Raw genomic sequence first — 17,961 nt, forward strand, 5'->3', positions numbered from 1 at the left:
ATGTCCAATTTCATTAAAAAGTACTTGCACCAAGCACAGCAGTTGGATTTTGAACTTAAATCCTGACACTATTTCTAAAGTACTGGAGTTTTGGGAGCTCTGTTTTGTTGTGCCAGTTCACAGTAGACTTTGGGGCTGCAATTCTGTTTTAGCTCTGATAGCTAGACTGCTTGTAAAGCAGTTCCTTGACAGATATCTACATCTTGTCAATTTAAATATTGAGTTAGCTTGGTTTTTTATGACATTATGAATATAAATACTAAATGAAAACTAAATGATTACTAGAAACAAGACAGGCATTAACATCTACATAACGTCCCTTGTAAATCTGTGGTCTTTATGAAATGGCAGCATGGTAGATGTTAAGTTGATAACCTACCTGGAAAATCCAGGTTTTTGAGCAGTTACAAGGTGATGAACCCCTCAGGAAGTTGTGGATTCTCCTGACTGTGCCACGAACGATGCTGTAACTCTTGGAAACCTTGTGTGCCATGAGCACTGTCATTGCCAAAATGCTTTGCCTGTTTAGGTCAAATGAGGCAGGTTTACCTTGAGATGCCCCTTGGACAAGAATCAGCTTGGCTGAGGAAGGGACCAGCCAACGAGCCAAGGGGAGGATACAAGGCAAGGACCAGTTGTTCTGTAAGAACCACGTATTAAGGAGCTTATAAGTACCCTTATTGCATGAGCCAGTCTATTTCCCTGCTTAATTTTTAAGCTGGTCTGATGCTGTTGTTAGCTGCAATGGCCCAGTTGTCTATCAGAGCAGCCTACAAAGCTATTTCAGTCACCCTGTCTTTGCATTTGTTTAAATCATGAGCTTTTAAGTGCCTTAGCCCTCATGCCCTGGACGAGTGTTAACGCTTCTGAGTTGTCAGCTGCAGAGGGCAACCGTCATGATCTGTGGCTAGCAAAGACTTGATAAAATCATGATGGCCATGTAAGAAGCTGTATTATCTCTACCTGCCCTTCAGCTGGGAGACCAGCATGCCCAAATTAAGTCATAGAATCATGGTTTGATTTGAAAGGGAAATTTGCAGGTTACCTAGTCCAGCCCCTCTGCAGTGAGCAGGGACAACTTGATCAGATTGCTGAGAGTCCTGTCCACCCTGATCTTGAATGTCTGTAGGGATGGGGCATCCACCACCTCTCTGAGAAACCTGTTTCAGGGTTTACCACCCTTATTGTAAAAAAAAAAAAAAAAAACTTCTTCCTTAGATCTAATTTAAATCTACCCCCTTTTAGTTTGAAACCATTACCCCCTTTCCTATCACAACTGACCCTGCTGAAAAGTTTGCCCTTCTCTTTCTTATAGTCTCATTTAAGTACTGAAAGGTTGCAATAAAATCTCCCAGACCAAAGTTGATGCAATGACACCAACTTTTGTCATGTTAAGGCTTAATTTCCCACCAAGAAAATCTAAGAAAATGAAATCTTTCACAGTCCTTGGTAGTTTTGTTTATATTTTGGAGGCTAAACTGGAGAATAATTAGGTGTAATTCTGATGGGAAACAGAGATTTAAATACATCCTAGGCAGATGTTTTCCAGCTCTACACTGGATAGATTTTTTTTTGCACATGCTACTCAGTTGAAATTTTGTTCAGAATCTCCTTCTCTCAAAGTTTTATTTCTGCTTTTAAGAAGACCAGGAGCATTAACAAAGAGCTGTTTTTATTGAGCCTTCTTCATCAGCTTCACAGCCTTTCTTATGCCTTCATTTTCTTCATCAATATTAATGGAAAGCTGTTCTCATTTATCCTATGATAATGTTTGTGCCCCTAAAAACACCCATGTAAGTCTTTTGCCAAATATCTAGAACTCATTTCTGTAGTCTCTGATTATGCGATACTGGGAAACTTTCGTGGTGAACTAGAAACACAAACCTTGTTGTTGGAAACTCATCTCTCTTATTCAAACTTTTTCCTAAGTTCTGAGTGTTAACTTTCCTTCGGAAAGATTCATTGTGGTCTGTTTTGTTCTTGGACATCTATTGTCCTGTAACATATAGAATATATATAGATTATGCTAATATTCCTGCATAATTACTTGTGCTTGCTCCTGGTTTAAATTCAGCTCATACACTCAGTGATCTCATGATGACCACATTTGGTACTAGCTCTACAGTGATCACTGTGTCTCTAAAATATTCCAGTGTACACTGCCAGATGTGGTGTAGTAACTCCTCAAAAACGTGCTTGTTTTAGGTATGTGTATCCCTCCATGGATCAGCTGGCTGAAATGATTCCTGGAATCCTGAAACAGTTTGGGTGAGTGCAGAATTGTTTACGTATTATTCTCGTTCTCTCTATGTGGATCACTGTAAGAGCAGGCATTTGCTTGGGCTTGGCTGTCTGGCATTTTGTTTCCTAGAACTTCACTTGTGGTTGTTTTGGATTCCTCTGTTGTAGATGGATTGCTTTCTGAAAGAGCTTATTTTTTGGCCCTTTTTGAAATGTCTGTTTATTTTTAAACAGGAAGCAACTTAGGAGAAATCCCATGTGCCTAATTTAGGGGCTTCCTCCAGTATTCTCTGCATCGCCCTCGCAAGGGCAGGGCACAGACAAATCTGTTCTTCCCACTGTAACAACCCACGTTTTCCTGTGTGGTTAAGCAGGGGAAAAAAAAAATCACAGTCCCATCTGAAGACGTTTACTATTTGCTTCAGTGGCTTGAGTGTTCTAGGGAGTCAGTCTGACCTCCCTGAGCCTCTTCTACTATCAAGTGTAGATGCCAGCTTACCAGTGTTGAAACACCTAGTGACAATGTTCCTGGGTTGTCTACCTGCACCACTTTTGGGGATTTGTCCTCCCTTAAAAGTTCAGCTTTAGCAGGAGCTGTAGCTGAGAAAGATTCCTTTTCTGTGGAGCTCATGCTCCTGGTACACAGTGGAGAGGCCAGGTAGGCACCTCCAAGGGGTTTTTAGAACACGCAGAGAAAACTTGTCATTCAGGGTTAGGCAGCTTTGGAAAACAGGCTGGAGCATATCCCCAGTTTAGGCATTGCACAGTTATAACCAGCTCTTACACTACTGTGGACCAGTTTACCTCACTTCCTCCTTAGGGGATGTATATTTTTTGAACTGCCAAATGTCAGGCACAGGGTTGTCAGTTCTGTTGCACTGCACAAACAAATGTGACCAATAACATCAGTACCTTGAAAATCAATTAAACTGAAGTGTATTTACAAAGTCTTGATTGAATATTGCAAATGAGAATCAAAACTACCATCAGGTATTTTCCTAAAAACATTGAATAACCTGTTTTTCTCAGTGGTTTTGTCTAGTCTCCCCTTCTATGTATTTTCTATGACCTTGAAGGTGATGCTTTAAACCTGATTTCAATTAATGCAAATATTTGGTTTGTCTCTGCCCTGTTTGGTTATGAAGTTTAAGCTTCATCACCCCAGTGAGTGGATAGTAGATGTTTCCTTGCCAGCCTCCTCTTAGAGAGGAGAGAAACCAGTGCCCCAGTTGGATAGCTGTGATGATGGGGAGGAAGAAGCTTTGTATTTAGGTTGCAGATTTCAGGTCTGTATCCTCTAAGTTTTTCTGGCAGAGACTAATCATTTCCTCCCAGGATCAGAACAATGCTGTGGTTGCTCAGTATATTTACTTAAAGATAAGTGAGGATAGCTGCTGCCCTGCAATGCACGAGGACCAGGGTCCTGTAAATGTTTCTGGGGCCATTGACATTTCTGAGGCTGCACAGCTTGCCCAAGCTGAGCCCACCCTTCTATACACACACACACTGCAGTGTGAAAGAGGAAGGCTACTGGTGCAATTTATTTTCAGCACCCTTCCTCATTTGTCTCTTCTCTTTCATTGCTGTGCAGGCTGAAGACCATCATAGGAATGGGAACTGGAGCTGGTGCCTACATTTTAACCAGATTTGCTGTAAGTTTTGTAGAGCTTCCCTAAAGCCTCAAACCTGATTTCCCTTACACGTTGTTGTCCCCATAGCGTGCATGGAGAATTCCAGTTCTGCTGTGCTCAGTTAAGTATACAAGCCAGGCTTTTAAGTGAAATACCACAGTCTGCAGGATAGCTAATCCAGAAGATATAGATTTTCCATTTCAAGGCCTGGGCTCTACCCAGTTAATTTGCAGAAGGTTTTTATAATGGGAGTTCTCTATTTAAACTGAGGGTGGAGAAAAAGTTAAATTCTAATGTTCTCCATCTGCTCAGTTGAATTGGTCTAATGAATTTTTTTTCCCATACAAATACTTCTTTTCTGCAAGAAAAAACTAAACCTACCACTTTCTTCCCCATGGCATAATTTTCTAATTTAAGTTTTTTGCTGACTGTCAAGTTGCAAAGGATATCTGATGAATCTTAGACCTTCTCTTTTGCAGTTAAACCATGCAGAGATGGTGGAGGGATTAGTTCTCATTAATGTAAACCCTTGTGCTGAAGGTTGGATGGACTGGGCAGCAACAAAGGTAAAAATCTTTAAGTTAGAAAAATAAATCTTACTGCAAGCCTGTGGGACGTGAGGAGCTTGGCAGCCTTGTATGTCAAGGCATGTCTGCAGATACTAAACATCCTGGGTGTCCTAATTCATTTGGTGTTCATTCTTCCATTTGCAAAAATACTCCATACAGGGCTAGTGATAAAAATAAGTACTTTGAGAAAACAGATTCATTGTGGCACAATGGAGCTACTGGGACAATTCTTAAGAGCTCGTAACTGCTGAGGAGAACAGTTTACCTGGACATGATAGTTTTGGGAACATCTTTCAAGAAAACTTCAAGTGCAGTGTAGCATTCAGTACTTTCTGGGCCATGGTTTTGTTTACCAACACAATCCAAAATATGAAGCAGAGAACAGAAAAATGTCCAGAACAGCATCCTCCATGTTTCAATCATCTGAGGGTCTTAGATGCCAAAAGTACTCAGAAAAGAATATTGGTACAGATTGTTCATACAACCAGAAAATGTTGACATAAAAGAAACTCCTAAGAGAAACCTGCAGAGCCAAGATGTAACATTCTTTCAAGGTTTAGTTACTAAATATATTCCTATATCAAACTTTCCAAAATAAACTGACAAACTTATTTAAATGAAATGTAGTAACTTTTCTATGCTGAAATGAACCTCCTGACCCATTTTGATTCTCAATCAAATGCCCTCAGTGCATTAAATTCTTGCATATCTGTGCCTCTGCCTTTCCCCTCTCAAGGTGAGAATTGTTCACCTCAAAAGCACAGCAGGTGCTTTATGTTCTTGGTCCTTCCAAAGCAGGAGCATTTACTGGGGGTTGTGAGCTTCTGGTACCAGTTCCATTTCATTGTCAGGATGGGTTACTGGGGAGGAGAGTGGGCAGTGGGGTTAAATGACACCCAACTGGCTGGTTTGCTTGGTGTTCCTGCAGGGAGTGATTCCCTACACACCCATGGCCCTAGCAGTGTATTCCCTGTATAACTGCATTAGTGAGGACAACTAATGAGAATGACTCAAACATAAACCCCTAATAGTGTTCTAGTTGGGTTGAGAGAGGAAAATATCAGTTTAGGATATCATTCATGTAAAGAGACCAGAGAAACATCCATTGATCTATTTATGGGTAATTGGAAGGTGTCATTTGTTCAGGGGCTGTGTTAATAGATACTCAGGTAATCTTGCTGTTTAGATTTCAGGTTGGACAAATGCCTTGCCAGACATGGTCATTTCACATCTATTTGGAAAGGTAATGTTCAAAAGATTCCTCTGATGTATTCAGTCACCTGCATTTCCTCCTGGGGCTTGGAGGAGTGCAGGACCTTTCAATTAAACAACATAAGATGAAGTTAAACTGTGAGATAGGATTCATACTTGTGTCCCCAGCATTTTGGGCAGTATTCTGCCATGGGGTTTTCTGTGTCCTGAGTACTCAAGTGCACCTCAGTTGTGACAACTCTTAATAGGGACAGCTCCCTGTCTAGGCAGCCAACACTTAAACACGAGAATGAGAGTTGTACATGCTCATGTTCTGAGCTGAAAAACACCACAGATTTTTTAAATACAATATACTTGTAACTCTGTGACAGCTGGTTGTTAGTATAAATGGTGCTCTCCAGTGCAAGCCAAAGGCAAAGTGCTGGACTGTTTTCTGAGGCTACTTTGCTGTGCTTGAAATTGTTAGTAAATGCAATGGAAAACTCCATTCCAGCAGAACAAGGAACTAATCTATAGACTTCAGAACGCAACTGTTTGAAAATGTTACTGATTGAAGTCCTCAAAGCTTAGTTATTTACTATTGTGAAATTGAGTTCCACATTACACGTTTGTAAGCTTTCAACATCTGCTTTACCCTGGAAACGTTTATTAGGCTTCTTACATTGAATCTTCTTCTTTTTGTTTGTTTTAAAACCTCGCACTTGTCTGACTGTAACCATCTGCACTACAACGTGTTTTGCAATTGTGAGATTTTAACATTACAACATACTTGAGTTTTAAAGTGAAAATTTTGGTACTGCAATCAGAAGTTAATATTAATTCTGGGTGACTTCACTGGGTGCTGAAAGCTGTCCCTTCCCTCAAGGTGCACTCCTGTTGTGCAGATGTAAGTCTGATACACAACTACTGTGCCTTGTCTTCAGATCCTTTCAGGAAATAGCCCCTGTTCTGAACAATTCTGTCTCCACTTTAGGAAGAGATTCACAGCAACCATGACCTGATCCATACTTACCGTCAGCATATCATTAATGATATGAATCAAACCAACCTTCATCTCTTTGTCAACTCTTACAACAGGTAAATACATTTACCTGATTTCTAACTGGAAACTTTCAAGAGGCTGTCCAGCTCTTTAGAGACAGTATTTCTTGTGTGGTGGGATTACATGTGTTCCCCCAGTATGAAGTTCAGCTTAATAGTGCCTTTAGGGACCTCAGGTTTGCTTATTGGAGAAGGACCTTGTGCATTTGTGGGGTGAAAGGTTGTACACTGGGAACTGAACTATGACACTGATCCTTCAGTCTAAATATGGTTCTATGTCAGTTATGGAGGCCACAACATATGTCAGATTAAATTAACGTGTGAGTGTCTGTGCTTTCTCTAAACTAGAAGGATGTAGAAGTATCTATAAAATTCCAGTGTACCAAAGGCCTTTGTCCTCTCCATTTTTTTTTCAGTCGGCGAGACCTAGAGATTGAGCGCCCTGTTCCTGGAGTGAATGTTGTCACCCTTCAGTAAGTATTTTATTTGAGAGCTTACTGCAAGTCAGGGATTTCCATTAGGAAGAACTCCTCTCTTCAGACCTGGCAAACATAATGAAATTGAAAGTTAAGTAGTTCCTGTCACTGTGCATCCGAAAATTTGGATGTACTTTTCAAGTACTTACAAAGTACTTGAAAAGTTAGTGTGTTTAGATTCATGCAGAAATATGTTATAGTTAATGGAAACTATAGCTCTGAAGGCCCTTGAGCTGTGCTTATACAAGCAAAAAAACCCCAGCATAAAACCATTGAGAAAACCAACCAAACAAAAACTTTCAGGAAGAGCAGGTATGAGAATGACTGTCAGATCTGCCTTTTGCTTATGCTGCAACTTGTGCAACATAAGTTGTCAAGTCCTTCCTGGCTCAGTTGCTGATGGTTATACACAGGAGACTGTTCCTCTGACAATCTGCTTGGAACTGGACGGACTGATCCAAAGTTGGAGCTCATGGCCCTGGGAGCTGGTAGGCATGAGACTGATGCCGATGCCCACATTCAATTTCTTACAAAGCAAGGAAGGAATAAGAGCACTGGCAAGGGCTGATTTGCTGCCAGCTGGGGAAAAGAATGGGTTCTCAGGCAAGGAATCAGAGCATGTCAGTAGATCTGCAGCTAATGCAGGATTTGATGTATCTTTAAGGTGTCTGTAATACAAACCAAATAATTTCCTTACACTTAACTATCTCACCCTTCCAGAGACACAAAATGCAGCTCAGGGCAGGTCTGGGTTGGGTGGCAGAGGTGACACCCACTCATGTGTGCTTCTTTGCAGGTGTCCTGTCCTCCTGGTGGTGGGTGACAGCTCCCCGGCGGTGGATGCTGTGGTGGGTACCTCGAGCCATTGTTGCCACCCAGCTGAGGATGGGTGGGCGAGCCAAGGGGCTGAGAGAGGCCAGCAGAGCCCCTGCCACACAGCAGCCCTGCTGGCTACCAGTCCAGCCCAGTGGCTCTCCTCTTCCAGACCGCAGGAGAGCTGCCATTAATTCCATGCTGTTTGCCCCCTCTGCCTGTGCACTATTATTTAATAGCTACCATGTTAGGAACAATCACCACAGCAGTTCCAGTGAACCGCAAATATTTTCCTTTGGAGAGGAATCTGCTGCTGGTATTTTAACTTGCTGTGTGGTGCTGGAGCTGTGCCCTGGGTCACTCTGGAAGTGAAGAGCTTCTTTTTGACCATTATAACTCTCCCCAGATGACTGGATGACTTCAAATGTTGTGCCTTAATGGGCATGCCCAGTCTGCTGGCCCGTGGCCACATGGCTGCTCACCACTTGGGACACTACCAGATGACCCCAAATCACAAGATAAACAACACTTGTTGCCATTGAAGTCCCAGAAACAGATGAAAAAAAAAGTCTCCAGTTCCCAACTATGGGTTTGTACGTGGAAAAATGCAGTAAAAAATGTAAGCTGATTTACTTGGGATTAAAGATGTGTATATGTATACATAGAGTCTTCACACAGAATCATAAGACACTAAATTTAGTCTGTTTTAAGCCAGAAAACAGGGTGTTGGATCTGTTTTTGTACAGATTTTGTAAAAATCTGTACAAAATTTTGTGTGCAATGCCTTATGCTGCTATTCTTTTCTATAGGTTGAATGCAACTCAAAGCTGGACCCAACAAGGACCACACTTCTGAAGGTAATAACAAAACCTGTACCTTTTAAAATAAACATTCCTCTCACAGAAAACCAGTTGGATTAACTAAAAAAGCAGAACTAGAGTGATGTGTTGCAATATCAGTAATACAGTGAGAATCAAGTTCTGATTTAAAAAGATAGTTCCTTCAGGGTGAGAGTATTTTAGTGGGCTAAACAAAACTAGGGGCTTCTTGTCAGAATTAACAGAATTCTCAGCTCCTCTATTTTAAAATAGTCGGGATGAAAGTTGAAATGTTCAGTATTTCACATACCCATAATGAATTTGACTACAGCTGGCAAAGCTGATCTTGAGATATTTTGAAAGGTTTGAAAAGCTGTGAATAGAGTAGAAGTGCAAACCAGTTCATTCTGTCCCTGTGCTTGCCTCTTAGCAGTAGTGTCAGGTGAATCAACAGATAATCTATCAGCCACAGTTCGGTCAACCTGCCTTTTATGAGGGTACAGTCTAGGACATCTTACTGCTATTTTCCAGAAAAACTGATAAAATGCACTTACAAACAGCAGACCATCATCCAAAGGCTTTGGCTGATATTTGGCATTCAGAGTATGACTGCAATCTTCAGCTTGTTACTGATGAAGCAATAGCATGCAAACAGTGAAACAAGTTTGGTCATGCTTTGCTGAGAACTTCTACTGCATCTCTCTTTAGTGAACTAGTCAGTGAAAATTATAATAAATAAAGATTTTTTTTTTTCCTCCTAACATTGAGGAGTCACACTGCTGCCCTGTAATGTGGGTGTGGCAGACACCCCAAGAAAGTTTCTGACACCGTCTCAGACCTTGTATCTGTGGCCAGCCTTTGCTCGGTCCAGGGATATTCTGCTGCAGGCCTGTTTTGCTGCTAACTAATCCTAGATAGGATTTGGGGTTTCCTGTAATTTACAACTCTGCTGTTTTCAGCTTGTAGTGTTCCTTGGAACAGGACTGTTTTAGTTGGGTTGACTTTGAGGGGTGGAGTGGCAGGAAAAATGAAACGCTCCAAAAATATTTCATGCACTCAAGATAGCTTTTCTCATTTGGCTTTCCCTGCTTCCATTGGCAAGTCAGGTTGATGCTTGCCATCAGCAATCTCAGCAGATAGTTTTTCCCTCTCACCTCTGAGCTTTAGATGTTTGTTTTCTCTACCCTGTTTGTCATCCGGGTCAATACAGAGTCATATTATTGTAATTCAGAGCTGAACTTGCAACCAGGACTAAAAGGCTGGTTTCTAAGAAACTGGTAATTGCTGCCCAGCAAAAAGCATTTGTAGCTCCAGCTGATGCTTTCCCTGAGCATCAAGGCACTTTATGGTTTTCTGGGGTGCAGCCGTAGCTTTCATAAACATTTAACAGCTTGCTTTGATACATTCATCCACGAGTATGTTACTCACACAACAAAGGACATGTTTTTTCTGCCACATAGCTGAAAAGGTCATTTCAATATATCCTGAGCATAACTGAGCTCCTCTGGAATTAGGCTAACTGGCTGTTCTCATCCCATTTCAGATGGCTGACTGCGGTGGGCTCCCCCAAGTTTCCCAGGTAGGATTTGGCTGGTGGAAATCCCACTAATCACATTCTGCAGTGTGTCAGACTGCAACACATGGGTGTTTTCCTGTAGGGTTCTTGCTGTTCCCAAATGTCAGCCAAAAGGATGGTTATGATTTCATGAATAATGTCAGCTGGTCATCTGAGCTTTCTTTTTTTTTTTCTTTAAAGAGCAATGAAGCACAGAATTAAGGTTGGGAAGGGGATATTATTTTCTCTCATAGAGTCTTAACCAAGTAAAGAACTGAGGTGGGAATGCAGAGGTATTATTTTATGCCTATTTACTAAGATAATGTGGATTAAGGCTTGAGCCACTGACATTTTTAACAATATTCTTACTTGGACTATTTATAGTACACACCAGGAAAGTGGGAGGCAGGAAACAACAGTGCTAGGTTATTGCACGCACTGGCTCGACTTGACTGTGGATGAACTGGAGTTTCTAAAACACATTTAAGCATAACTTCCAAGCTGCTAATAGAGCCAGGCTGGCAAAGTTAAGAATTACCTATGCCCTTGTGTTGTCTCACTAAAAGAGCTGATTTGTAAATCAGTTTTGGAATGTGGCCTAACATTTAAACAGATTTCTAAGCAATATGAAGTGGTGTTTGTGAACTTCAGGAAAAGCTAAATTTGTAACTGCCTGCAGCTGATGTCCCTGTACAGGCAGTGTATGCTGCAACAGTGGGAACTTGGAAAAGGCTTTTTTTAAAGCTACATGCTAGTATGTTCATTGCTTCTGTTCTAGAGAGTCCATTCTTTGCAGTGGTTCAGAGAATCATGGAAAAAATATTTTCATGTGAAATAATTGAGTCTCTGAAGCTTATGTGGCCACTGTCAGCAGAGGAGAAAAACAGGGAGTGCCTCATTGCAAGAATGTCAATTGTAGGCAGTTGTGCTTGTGTATACCTGGTGAGCTTTCTTGCCCTATAAACATATCTATCAGCTCTGAATAGCTGAATTTGTTCTCTACTGATTAGGAATTACTCAATTGCCAGTCTTGTATGAACTACCTTGTATGTTTTGTGAGGCCAGTGGTTTTACTGTGGTTCACCTGCCTCAGTAACTGCACGAGTCAAGTTTTGAGCCAGGTTTAGACTACTTGTGTTCCCTGGACCGCAAATGCATGTATCCATTTTGTAAAATAATGGGGAGACAACTAGGGATGGGAATGGTGGAATTTTCTTTTAAATGAAGTTTTCATACAGTCAGTAGAAACCAGAGAATGTTTAATAGGTCCCTGCATCTTTGGAGTCTGTAACATTGTAATATAACCTACTGAGCACTGCCTACAATAACTCTGTCTCTCTCTTGCAGCCTGCCAAGCTTGCTGAAGCTTTCAAATATTTTGTTCAGGGAATGGGATACAGTAAGTATTGGTTTTATTGAATGGCTGATCTTACTACCGAAGTTAATTGGGCATCTAAGCACCCAGAGAGTCTTTGATCCCAGATGTGTCACCTTTTGCCTTTTGAATATGCATTTTCAAGGGGGAAAAAAAAATACATGCTGTATCTGGGCAAAGGGTTTTCAAACCAACTGATGTTATTAAATAGTAGAGAGCTTTGTAAACAGCTTATACCCACAAATACCTCTTTTCCTTTATCTTGATGTTTTTAAGGTAATTTGTAATAGTGTCCCCTCTAGGCATCAAAGGATATGGGTCACCTACTGCACACAACATTTAAAACCTCATTTGGCTCAGAGACTTCTTTGAGTTGTGGCTGTTTGTTTTTACATGGCTGCTTCTGACAGCTGCTGTGAGGATGCACTATGAGCCTGAGTTGCCAGCAAAGGCTGAATACTGGAAAGTAATGGGAGGGCTGATGAGTCTCTTCTCTTTCCCTCTGGATCCTTGCAGCCACAGCAACGTGCCCTAAAGTTTCTTGAATCCCTCAGCCCTGGCCACTAATCCCACAGTAGTAATTTGGTGTCTTTGACTACATGCCTGGAGCGGGGGAGGCACTTCTGCATGTGCAGGTACCCTGGAAAATACCTGTTCAACCATGGAGGCTCCTCCAAGGGTGGTTAAGGCTGAGAGGAAGGGAAGGGCTCCTTCCAAGGCCGTGCAGCGAGGTGTTAATGAAAGGCTCTCCTTGCAGTGCCCTCTGCCAGCATGACCAGGCTGATGAGGTCCCGCACTGCCTCTGGCTCCAGTGTAACCTCCTTGGAAGGACAGAGGAGCCGCTCCCACACTGGGGAAGGCACCAGGAGCCGCTCCCACACTGGGGAGGGGACGAGGAGCCGATCCCACACCGGGGATGGCTCCAGGAACCGCTCCCACACAGACACACGGATCGAGCTGACGCCGAACTCTGCGAGCAACGCTGAACAATCAAGCCCCAAGTCCATGGAAGTGTCCTGTTAGATGGCTGTGGGAGGTTTTAAACTGGTCACAGTGTGAAAAAGTAATGGATGCCCCCTGTGTATCACAAAAACATAACTGGTATTAATCTCTAGCTATTCTGTAGGATGAACTCTGTTCACCAGGGTCTGAGAGGGACCAAAGAAAAGAAGCATCTCATTTGCTCTATCATTATTCTTGTATCTCAGACAGCTGCTGCTATTGTGCCCTCCTTCAGTGGATGCCAAATTCTAAAGGATACTTGCCAAAAGCTGATGTGGTTGTAAACACTTCAGAGTCAAACCAGAATTGCTCAATACCCTCCTTTAAAATCAAAGCTGTTACATGCCCCTTTATCTCTTATTCTCTTGAAGTAAACTGGCACAATTTGAGATGAGTTTCAAAGTGGGGGAGAAAAAAAATAACTTCTAAGGATGACTTTAAGAAAAGGAAATGAAACAAATGTGTTATGGCCTCATGTTGAAGCTGGAGTTGAATTCATTGTATATAGCTTGACTTCAAATGATAGAAAAGTTAACGTATTGTGCATTTATAGGCCTTCTAATTCATTAGTATTCAAGCCTGTTTTCCTATGTACAATAATATACTACTAAAATAGGCAATTTTAATGTGACTTTGAGATGAACTAAATCTTTAAGGTTTTTCATTTCACTTTTTTGAAATTTAGTTCCAGTCTTCCTTTCCTTCCCCCCTCCTAGACCCTAAAACCTGCTTAGCCAAATGAGGACAGGATTTTAATTTGGTAAGCAAGGTAGGATCTCCTGTTTGGGGACTTGGGCCACAGGGTTTACCAAACTGCAGAAGCTGGTGTAGTTGTAACAAGTAGGGTAGCTGTACATGCCAGCTAAGCAGAAACAGCTTGATATTTCCTTCAGAAAGCTTCTTATCTTTGCAGCTCAAGTTTTTTTTTTTTGTGTCCAGCACAATTGTGATAAATTTGGAATTCTGTAAGCAAAGACAGATCCAGCTGTTCTTTGTCAGGAGAGATGAATGACTGTGGGATGGGCATATAATTAGATACTGTACATTCAGCTGCCACTAATTACTAGATTTGAAACTGATGAGATCTCACTGGTGCTGAAAAGTGTATTCCACTAAGTGGTGGAGCAGCAACACTGTATCTCTGGAATACAGTGTCTAATGACTTTGTAAATGTCATGATCTGCTGGTTTTGCATCTTTGCATAGCCTCCTTGGGTTGCTTTCTTTGAAGCTAGTGGCTTGATACCTTTCTGCCACTCAGAATGTCACAGTTGGGTGTTCTTAAGTTTGTCCTTCCATAACTAGTGGGACAGGATTTCCAGAGCTCCAGTGCATACCTGCTGAAGTGCAGTCCTCACAGACAAAAAGCTCAAATGCCGAGCAGTTAAAAAGCAAATGTTAATACTTTGGGATTGCTTGTTCAGAGGTTCCTTTATATTGACTAACTTCAGCTCTTGTGTAGAATATCCATAACATTTTGTGGGAAGAACAGACAATTTCCAGAAAGAATAAAGCTATTGTGTAAAGTCTATCAAGAAAAGTTTCTTAATGAAGTATTTGTATTTATTTCAAAACAAATAAATTTGTAACTTTGCAATGTCTGGTGTCTTCATATTTTACCAGGAGTATGATAATCTTTTTCAGTTGAAATATATTCTTGTCATCCCTTTGTATCAATGAAGGGTTTTTTTATTTTGCTCAGATCTCCCATTCCCTACTTTTGTATTCAGAGGTTTCCCACCTCCAGCCTGCTGTTCTGAGAAAGCACCGCACACTTCAGCATAGTTGCTGACTATTTTAGTACTGAAGGATATAGAAATACAGAAAAATATAGAGCCATGATACAGGGTACTATTTGCTGTTTGAACTTTTTTTTCTGTGTCCCTGGAAAAAGTACTGTCTCACAACCTCACTGGGGTTGGTGCCACACTCATTGCATCCTTTCCGATCTTTGAGTCCATTGATATGAGTTCCCCATGAGTAACTGGGGAATTATTCAGGCCTCCTGACTGAAATTGCAGATGCCACTTGGATTTTCTAAAGGTGGTTCTTTTTGGAGCTCTTAGAAGAATGTAACTTCAGGGAAGCAAAGATTAACCTAGTGACTTACTTAACGTACTGGAGTTTTCAGGGACAGGTGCTTTGATGACTTTGCTGGGACTATTTTGGGCTGCTCATTCCTCCTGTATCTCAAAAAATCCTGTGATAGGAAGATGCAAAAGCAAATATTTGCAAAGTCTGAGCCAAGGCTCTACTAGATGTGATGATTCAGCAGTCAGGACTGGGCTGATACCAGCAAAGGGCTTGACAGCCAGTGCCAGTGAAAACAGGAGGAACCTGTGCCAGCTCATCTTACAAAAGAAGGGCAAAGTTACGTTCTTTGCTGAGCTTTTCTGGGAATGGCTAATCATTCCTTCCACAAGGATGCTATGGTGTGCCTGTCAAGCCTAGGCAGTTTATTTTGGTTTAATGGGGAGGAATGCATCCAAGCCTTATTGCAGCACAAAGGCATCTATGAGCACTTCTGAGCTGCAACGAGTTGCTAGGATCACTATAAATGTCAGCTTTGCAACCAGAAGTGTTCATTTGGCAAAGAACACTGTGTTCCTCTGCATAAAAGCTGGAGGGCAGCACAGAGGAATGGTGTCTTACCTTTTACAAGGAGTTATGACTCCTCTTTCCCTGCAGTACTGTTCTCCTGGCATCTTTAGCTTGTGTTGTAACTGAAGTGATGCAAGTGGCTTGCAGATTTATTAGAAATTTTTATAAAAATCCTTCCCAGACCTACAAAAGCTGATTTCTGCATTAGTGTAGGAGACAAAATTAGCCTGGTTCTTGTAGTCATTAACCTGGAAAACAGGAGCTGGGGTTTCACTTTTCCAAGTGTGAATGGCCACCAGGGAGCAAGGAGCTACTGTGGCATAGAGGAAATTCTGATTAAGTAGCAAGAGGTTTCCAGAAAATAACCAGTTCGCCCCTCATAGTGCTTTAGGGGCTATAAAGAAAGAAAACAGGATGGGCTCCCAGGGACCATGAGGCTTCCTGATTGCATTAGTGTATCTCAATGCCAAAACTTTACTGCAGTGGTACTCTTCAAAACCAGAAATAATAGAGAGGATGTCATTGATGAAATCTGAAATATTTCCACCTCGGCTTGGGCCTTGACATCTACTGTATAAAAATCTGGCTAAACTTCATGATATCTTCTCCACTCCCCTCCTCTCCTTTGCAGAGGGGGAGTGGGAGAGGATATGCCAATGCCATGTCCTGTGGCAGCAGGACTTTTGTGCTGAAGGATGCTGCTGCTTTCCTCTTTAAAAGTCTCTATCGACTGAACAGCTGGAAACTTTAACCTAGATGTGTTTTCGAGGTTTATGATTAATGTCATGTGTTGTGAGTGATGGACTGAGCTGGAGTGAAAACTGTTTATAGCAAAGCTGCTTATTTTTTCCCTCCAGTGCTGGAATCCTCTCCCTGTCTGCTTTTGCATCTTCGGCAGAGTATCTGCTGCAATCCTCAATGTGCCTGTAATGGGGGTCTGTTGCATCCACCAACACAACACACTGAGCAGTGTTGCTTGCAGCTTGGCCCTCCCCCTTCCCACATGCTGTCTGCTTCTTTTTTTATCTTTGCACTATTTTGCACTATTTCACAATCACAGGCACAGAAAGCCTCTCTCTGTCTGTCTATACGAACAGCTGTTTTGATGTGTAGATTTAGCGTTTCCACTGAGCCAAATACAGACTTTATGTTGGTAGCTGATCACTCCTATGCCTAATGTTTAAATAACTGACAGAAAGGATGTCAGGGTATTTTAAGAGCTCAACCCTTCCCCCTCAGCCTTTGTAACAGACACACAGCTTCTCACTGTTTCTATCGCTTCATTAAGGGCTCCATTCATTTTATAAACAACACAGCTGCTGACCAGTGCTAGGGGGGAAGAAAAAGGAAAAAAAAAAGGCTTCTGATTGCAACTGCCAGACAGTTCAATGTCTGTTCTCTGCAATTCAGCATGGGGATTATTCGTTTACCCAGCACTCCTCTGGGTTGGAGGAGAGTTATTATTTTGATGTCATTAAAGAGGCAGCCCCACACGCCATACACCCTTACATATTTTGGCCACTGATGGGGTGTGCATCAAACGCTAGATGCAGACATCACTGGGCATGTCCAGAGGAGCCCAAGGGTTGGAAAAGGGAGTAGCAGGCAGTTTTTCTTCACAAGCAGCTGCACCATAGTGCCTGTGACCTGCAGTACAGCTGCAAAAAGTATCCTTGGGTGACCTGCCACTCTCTGCAATTGCTTATGGCTGGAGTGGATTATGGTATTCAGGTCAAGGTCAGTGCGTGGAGGGGGCTGGGGCAGGGCAGGGTTGTTCGCTGGGCAGCAGTACTGGAGAAGGGCTGGGGTAGCTCCAGGCAAAGACTACACGAGCCAGAACACTTGGAAAAGAGCAGGACATGCCACCAGCCTGGGCTTTTCACCCCTGGCTCTGTGTGTGTATGTACCTCCATGTGTGCACAAGTCTCCACGAGGCTCAGCACCCCACATGCAGCAGTATGGGCAGGGAAGATGAGGTGATGGAATCTTGCATGGGGTCAGATGTGATAAGCCCCACAAAGGTCTGTCACTTCTGAGGGTCCAGCCCTTGCAGAGAAATGGCTTCAATAATTGTGAGACAGATCTTCAGAGGTGTTTTGTAAAGATTTTAATAAAAGCAAAGTAACAATACAGAAACAAAAGAAAAAGCTGAGCACAGGTGTCAAAGAAGCCCTGACACCTTGCTAAAACACCCCAAAAAGCACTTGTGTTCCTTTGTGCACCTTTATAAATACTCAATGACTTAGGAGGGACAACTTGGCCTGCTGCCAATAGAAGCAGGTACTGATGCTGAGAGACATTTGTAAAGCCCAACCAGTGCCCCTGTGCTGGCACCCAGCCAATTACAATGAGAAGACTTTGGAAAGTTCTAGTTTAACTTCCTTACATGTTCCAAGGTAAACTGAAACTTTTTTCCATGTTTAGAAGCACTTGTTCAGGTGTGGGGGTGCATTCCTACAATGGGGCTGCTGAGCTGTGGGTCTGTCCCACCCGGTGGACCTGTCAGTGCCACAGGGAAAAAAGCCAATCTGCTTGTAGGGTTTGGGACGCCCACCCCATGCAAAAGTGCCACCCAGCCCCTCACACAGCAGTGAGATGCAGCGTCCATCCAACCTGCTGGACCTCACA

The 17,961-nt window shown here is 42.3% G+C and overlaps 1 protein-coding gene across 2 annotated transcripts in view; it reads left to right on the plus strand.

Annotated features, from left to right (window-relative positions):
- NDRG1 (N-myc downstream regulated 1) overlaps nt 1-14,329 on the plus strand; it is a 39,725-nt gene extending 25,396 nt beyond the window's left edge. For both annotated transcript variants that reach the window (XM_066175653.1, XM_066175662.1), the window contains 11 exons: nt 2,206-2,268; nt 3,833-3,893; nt 4,352-4,438; nt 5,628-5,684; nt 6,627-6,730; nt 7,111-7,167; nt 7,967-8,018; nt 8,793-8,840; nt 10,345-10,380; nt 11,704-11,755; nt 12,489-14,329. In XM_066175653.1, the coding sequence (XP_066031750.1) occupies nt 2,206-2,268; nt 3,833-3,893; nt 4,352-4,438; nt 5,628-5,684; nt 6,627-6,730; nt 7,111-7,167; nt 7,967-8,018; nt 8,793-8,840; nt 10,345-10,380; nt 11,704-11,755; nt 12,489-12,754 (883 nt within the window). In that variant the 3' untranslated portion in view covers nt 12,755-14,329. The remainder of the gene's footprint in view (nt 1-2,205; nt 2,269-3,832; nt 3,894-4,351; nt 4,439-5,627; nt 5,685-6,626; nt 6,731-7,110; nt 7,168-7,966; nt 8,019-8,792; nt 8,841-10,344; nt 10,381-11,703; nt 11,756-12,488) is intronic.
- Nucleotides 14,330-17,961: the final 3,632 nt, after the last annotated feature.

This window comes from Chamaea fasciata, unplaced genomic scaffold, assembly GCF_029207755.1.
Source record: "Chamaea fasciata isolate MVZ Bird 193981 ecotype frontalis unplaced genomic scaffold, bChaFas1.0.hap1 SCAF_1, whole genome shotgun sequence".
NCBI lineage: Eukaryota > Metazoa > Chordata > Aves > Passeriformes > Sylviidae > Chamaea > Chamaea fasciata.